The sequence below is a fragment of the Condylura cristata genome, unplaced genomic scaffold (assembly GCF_000260355.1).
Source record: "Condylura cristata isolate star-nosed mole 26May11 unplaced genomic scaffold, ConCri1.0 scaffold00015, whole genome shotgun sequence".
In the NCBI taxonomy this organism is placed as follows: Eukaryota; Metazoa; Chordata; class Mammalia; order Eulipotyphla; family Talpidae; genus Condylura; species Condylura cristata.
In genome coordinates this window covers 17,168,772-17,175,709 of record NW_004567116.1, presented here as the reverse complement: position 1 = coordinate 17,175,709, position 6,938 = coordinate 17,168,772, and the positions used below count along the sequence as shown (strand labels likewise).

Below are 6,938 nucleotides of genomic sequence, written 5' to 3'. Positions count from 1 at the left end.
TGTTGAGAATTCTGATAAAATGAGAAGCGACCTTGAAGCATTTTAGGAACAAGGGCTGCAAGGGAAGTCTTTTTTTTTGGGGGGGGGGCACCATGAACACTGCAGGAACTGAGAATGAGAAGAGGTCCCATGCATAAAAAAGAGAGATGCAAAGAGTGGCAAGTGATCCTAGGCCGTTGAGATAGTTTTTTTTGGGAAAATTGGGTTGACTGGAAAAAAGGAATAGGCATGATAGGATTTGGTAGCCTGATAACACTTAAAAAAATATATGCAAGAAAAGCTTACTGCATTTCAGAACATTCTGACTTGTGTCAATATGAAAGGCATAAGTTAACCTTCATGGTGGTTGATGGTAGCTGCTTAATCCTGCACATAACTTACTCTTACTAGTTTTCCCTACAAAAGAACTGCCCTGGGGTAGTGGTGAGGTGGTTTGCATGACAGTATAATGACTTTGAATGGGCATCTGGCAACAGGTATACAAATAACACTCTCATCTTCCATTATAAGAGCAAAGGCATATTAACATTCATTTATGGAAAATAGGCAATTATACAAAATGCAAGATTGGAACCAAAATTTGTTGTTAAAATGTGAGTTTTTGACACTTGGTGAATTTCATTCCAAACTCTCAATTATATAATTACCAAAAAATCCATGTTTCAGGAAAACATAAAACTCATGTCACTTATCACAAAGTTAAGACAGTCAAGTGTATAAAGGAGAAACAAAACAGAAGCAGTATTTACAAATTCAGACTACATGAGACATGGTATAGAACCTTTTGTTAGTAAACAACACAATACATACTTTTACACACTACATTTCAAAAATGATACATCTGTGAACAATGTAACAAAGGACCTAGTATTGAAGACTTTAAGTTCAAGATCATAGTGCTGAAGACTTTAAATTAAATTCAAGGTTCATAGAGTTGAAGACTAAATTCAAAGTCAAGGTCATAAATTCAAAGTTGTAATGATGAAAACTTTAAGGATAGATTGTCTAAGAAAGGACAAACAACTAGCATTCAAGTTATTTAGTCAATTAGTTCCCTGTGAGTACAAAATATATAGGAATCACTAAATGGATTAGCCTAATTACAAATTCTGTTCATTTCTAAATAACTCACACTGTAAGAAGTCTTGTCACAGGATCATCAGTGACATAGTTTCTCTCTACCCTTGTGTAGGTATTCCTGCTACATTTTAAATCCTTTTTCAAAACAATTCCCTCCCATGTTCAACTATTTGTAAGTACAAAATATTTAAAACAAAGAAATGTCTGTTTCTTAGCTAAAGAAATATTCTCCCATGGGCTTCTAGGAGAGAGAGAGGAAAAAAAAAAAAAACACTCCCATTTCTTCTTCTACCTCAAAAACACAAAGCAAAACCAAAATAATCCAATTCCTAATGTAGTGTTGCAAAGAACCCAGGCCCAGAACAATATTTCATGCTAGTTTTCCTGCGATATGCTGAGAACAATTTACTTATTTACATTATTGAGAAATCTATGTAACAGACTGGATTCATTCCAGTGCCCCATCAGCAGAGGCTTGCTAAAAAAGGCGAGAGCAGCGGCGTCTGCGAATGGGCACATCAAAGACTCTCCTCCGCCTCTCTTCCTCATCATCTTCATCAGATTCATCCATATCTGCTGAATCATCATCATCCTCTTCCTCCTCTTCCTCCTCTTCTTCCTCCTCCATTTCTTCATATTCATCAGGGCCCATTTCCTTGAAAGAGAAAAAATTTTGGTAAGAACCACCAGTTTTTTAGACTTAATGCAAATTCTTGTATGTCCAGAATCTAAACCAGATATACCAATTATGAACTTTTATAGACTCAAACATCACATTTTTATAATGCATATGTGGATACGTGTTTCTACAGCATATATTCTACCACAGGCTTAAAAATGTTCGATGTAGACTTTTTTAAAAAAAGATTTATTTATTTATGCATACAGGAACTGGGGTACAGATGTGAGGAGGATGAAAGGATTCACCAGAGAAGGATTCACCAGTAGGGGACAGAACAGGAGGATCTACTCATATGATACTGCTGAGGGGAGCCGTGGGCAGGTCAGGAGAGGTCTGCTGCACCATGTGGATCACCCGGAGGATGGAACTCGTGCTGAAGTGGCTTTAGCTTCTTAGTGCTGTGCTTTAACCTGCTGCACCACCAGGGAGGGCCCATCAATGTAATTTTAATGGTAAAGATATCATTAAAACAGAACCTATTTTTTACATGGTAATTCATACAAGTTAGCAAATTTATCACTACTAACAACCCAAGAAGAAATTTTACTGAATTTAACAGATAGTGCATTCATTAAGTAACAGTTCTTTATTAATGTGTATACCTACAGAAAAGATGAAGTGAAAATATTAATAAGGTATGACCCCTACTGGCAGCTTTTATGTACTGTCAACAAGATGTCTAAAATTTTTTATTGAGCTCCTAAAGTCCTATTTCAGTTCAACTGCATTGGGTATTATCTACTTTAAAAAATAACTTGTTGAAGGACCCTGACATACAATACCTGATCATCTCTTAGAAACTGCAGCTATGCTTAAGCAGGGTCTCTAATCAGGTCTTCACTTACTGTGTTGTCATTTTCCCCTCACATATTTGAAGATTCAATGAAGTGCGCTGCTATAGTAAACAACATTGTGAACAGCAGTGCGGACCCAGCTGGTAGTGGGGGGTGATCTGGATGGGATGTGATGTTAGCTGCATCCTCCCACGGGGTCTCTGATGACAAAGCACCCTTTCCCCTCTGGTTCATCTGCCACCTTCTGCCCTTGGTTCACTGTACTCCCAGCTAACCTAGATTCCCTCCATTTCTCAAAACACAAGCACATCCGTGCTGCATGACTTCCGCATGGACTAGTTTCTCCCACAAATCCACCTAGTTCCCTCTACTTCTTTCAATTAAATGTCACTCAGGCCTTCTGACACCCTTATATTAAAATAACCCAACAAGATGCTCCTTATCCCTTTTACTCTGGTTTTTCACCAGAGCATTTATTACCACTTGATGAATATAACATAAAAGACATTCTATTACTTTTTATTTTTGGGCTTTTTGACATCAAAAATGTAGATTTTAAAACTGAGTAGAAGATCCAAAAGTGGGAGAGGAGAAAGGTTTAGAAATTCTAAAACATTAAATCTAGGTAGTATTATTATTATTTTAATGAAGAAGGAAACTGAAATACTATTAATCAGTGACTAGCGGGAGCATACTGATGATGTCACATTAAAAATATATACACACAAATACAGATGGAAAGAGGAAGACATGGACAAAAATGGAAATACATAAGCTGCAGGAACCTCTTAAGTGTCCCAAAACAAAGAACACACCATTTTAAGACCAACTAAAATTATATTTTAAGTGGCATTTGAAATACAAAGCAAAAGAAAATCAATTCTATTAATTAATCAAATGGTTAAAAACAAAAATGGAGAACAACTCAATTCCACATCAAGAAAACAAATTTTTAAACAAGAAAAGACAAGAAAAGCAATCCAATCCAAATATAATTCCCACCTCTTTCCTATTGATTAGGAATAAGTCTCCAGTTCTCATTTTTTACTGATTTCTCATCTTTGATAAAACTTTTTATGCAAAGCAGTTCAAGATTTTATATGCTCATTTGTGTTTTGGGAGGAAAAACAACTCAGTAAGTAAGAACATAGTTAAGACAGGACTGAACATGTATGAGTTTATTTATTACTGTGATTTAAAATTAAGAATTTTAAAGAAACTTTTGAAATAAGTAGCTATTGTAGAATATCTCAGTTTTAATTTCTAGTATGATACATATCGATACAACTCACATAAACAAGAGTTCTTTGGAGCCCTCAATAACTTTCTTTTTAAATAAAGTTTCAACTTTAAAAAAAATTACATTTGTACACACATACAATAGCTGGGGGGTAGGCCAGAGATGCAGAAAGTGAGAGGATTCACCAGAGACAGAGAGGGGAGCAGAACAAGCAGATCTGCTGAAATACACTGCTGAGGGGAGCAGCAGGTGAGACAAGAAAGGTCTGCTGAGTCATGTGGTCAGCTCCCTGGCTGGCAGCTAACAGCTTCACAGCCCTGAGACTTAAACCTCCATACCACCAAGGAGGCTCCTCAGTAACTTTTAAGAATTTGAGGGGTTATGAGGCTAAAGGTCTAAGAACAACAGCCTAGGCCTATATCTTACACACCCCCACTAACATTAAAAAATAAGTCAGGTGAAACCCAAGGGGGCCTTGCTAACTTACTTACTGCCCAAATTCCCTAGCATATTTATACCCTTCCCTCCCTGCCAAGATACTCCTCGGAATCTCTAGTAGATTTCTCTGAAACATTCCTTATAGACTATTTATTTGGCTAATAAATAATAAAGACCCTTGTGAGTTAATTCTACAAAGTCATATAAATCAGTACTGGAGGAAAATTTAACTTACCAACCGAGCTATAGATACCCTGAATGTTGGACAAGCCATGTGGAATCGGGGAATGGCAACATTAAAGATCTTGTCTTTGAAGTAAAGAAAATGGAAGGTATAATATCCTTCCATATATCCTGATGTTGTAGAGAAGGTGGTACAACTTGTGTATTCATATACCCGACCTGGGCTGATGATGGGGAATTCACCTGCAGCGAAATCAGTCACAATCAAAGCATAAAATTCAGTCTTTCATTACAGTAAGATATGTACATTATTTTAAAATAAACACACAATTACAAAAAAATCTAAAAGGATATATAACAAAATGTTAACATTATAGGATTATGTACACACACTCTTTTTATTCCCCAACTCTCTCTAATTGGGTATGGGAGGAATATCTAGCAGAATTAAAACAAAATCAAAAAAATATTTTCACTTTCAAAATGCTTTGAGGCATTGAAGACCTGGGCAATAAAAAGTGTCATAGACAACTAGCTCAAATAGAGAGAAGGACAAGCTAATTGTTTAAAAGTAACAAAAGAATGAAACATAAAATTCTGAAGAAGCATCTTAAACATTTAGTCTGGACAAAAGGGCAGTCAGGAGGCAGTGTTCTTATACCAGTGGGACAAATGACAGAAGAGTTTTAATAAAATTCCTTAGCACTAGAGTCCTCAAATTCAGGAAGAAGATCCTTAGATATATAGGATATATATCTATATGTGATAGTGAATTAGAACAACTTTAATTTATACTGAATTCTGCATAGGCTCAGCTAGCAGAAGTACATAGCGTAAACATCCTGAAGCTCACATGCAAAAGTCAAAGAAGTTCAGAAACGTAAAATAATCACTTTTTACAGGTCAAATGTTATGGTAATCAAAACTAGAGATGAGTGAAATTCATAAACAATAACAATCTGTGTGATTAGTTTTAGCTTTTCCAAATTTCAAAAACATAAAGTTTATTTTCTTTTTGCCCTATGCCTTGCATTCTGTTCTATAGGATAATAATTATCCAACAACACGTAAATTAGCTTAAAAAAGAAAAGCAAAAAAATGTAGATAGTACCTAGAATGGAAAATCAATCCCTGAATAATTAAGTTTGTTACAATTTTAGAAAAGTTTATGTTTAAAATTCTAAAATGATAGGTTAATGACATTTGCACATTATATTTATGATGTCCAGCATTATATTTATAAATTCCAGCATTTAAGATATCTTTCATATTGGAAAGACAACAATTAATAAGATAAGCCTTATCCACTAACTACATCACACATATTCCAAGCTGTTATATTTGTGTCACATACATGACTCTCCAAAATGCTTACAATCAACTGACAATAGTGACCCATAATTTAGGTTACATACCCACTACTCCAGGCCCTTGAACTTCTTCTACATCACCTTTAGCATTGGTTATTCTCCAGTAGCGACTATCCAACTGACAAGCCTTTTCAGGAAGTGCATCCTTTGACATTTCAATTCTGGAGGAGAGAATGGGGCAGTAAAGATGCAACTCTAGACCCAGGGTTTATTTTTGTCTAAGAGCTACATTATTTGGGCTAAGATTATGAAAGGAATTACCAAAGGAAGTTAAAAAACCCACCCTGAAGTCTGTTAACCATCTATTTCTATAAGTTCTCAAAGATATTATTGGCTTTATTCGCTTGGCTCTCCAACAGAAATGCTTTCCCTCAATTTATGCACTTAAAAGCCAACATAAAAATGTACAAACACAATAGAGCAAAAATAATCTTTTGCTGTCCAAAGAAAGATCCATGTGGGAAAAGCTTTATGTAATATAGTGGCATGCAAAACCTTCTGCTTGAAAAATGAATAGTCTTTTTTTCCACTGCAAGTCTATGAAATCCTCTTTGCTTTTTTTTTTTTTTAAAGATTTTTATTTGTGCATACAGAACTGGGGTACAGGCCAGAGGCTCAGGGGCGGTGAGAGACTTCACCAGAGACAGAGTGGGGAGCAGAACAGGCCGATCTATGAAGTACACTGCTGAGGGGAGCAGCGGGCTGGTCAGGAGAGGTCTGCCGCACCATGTGGTCACCTCCCGGGCAAGCGGGAATCGAACTCATGCAGAAATGGCTTTAGCTCCTCAGTGCTGTGCTTTAGCCAGCTGCGCCACCAGGGAAGGTCACCTCTTTGCTTTTTAACATTAACTTCTAAAAAGCTCGAGGCAAAATGTCACTAGTTACCAGAATCACACCTTGGCTGTTTTGCAATATTATTATTTCATCCTACTCTAGGAATCTAAAGTAGCATTTTTATTTTGAGTATTCTATAAACATTTGTAGATGTTATTATTTTAAGCATATTTCAGTCTTAGGAAGAATTTAACAACAAAGATCTTTGCATGTATAACTGCACATACAAAAGTACATACACTACCAAAATCCCAAAATGCTTCCCAATATATACACATTACTAAAGTATTTCCAGACTTCCAGTATGGATATATATA

The 6,938-nt window shown here is 36.0% G+C and overlaps 1 protein-coding gene across 2 annotated transcripts in view; it reads right to left on the bottom strand.

The window, feature by feature from the left end:
• Window positions 1–567: 567 nt before the first annotated feature.
• Window positions 568–6,938, bottom strand: part of FBXO3 (F-box protein 3) — a 28,827-nt gene continuing 22,456 nt past the window's right edge. The window contains exons 9-11 of one of the 2 annotated variants that reach the window (XM_004682936.1): window positions 5,833–5,948; window positions 4,470–4,660; window positions 568–1,735 (exon numbers count right to left, since the gene is read on the bottom strand). In XM_004682936.1, the coding sequence (XP_004682993.1) occupies window positions 1,559–1,735; window positions 4,470–4,660; window positions 5,833–5,948 (484 nt within the window). In that variant the 3' untranslated portion in view covers window positions 568–1,558. Of the gene's footprint in view, window positions 1,736–2,139; window positions 2,176–4,469; window positions 4,661–5,832; window positions 5,949–6,938 lie in introns of those variants that run through there. The other variant, XM_012725700.1, reaches the window with a different exon arrangement.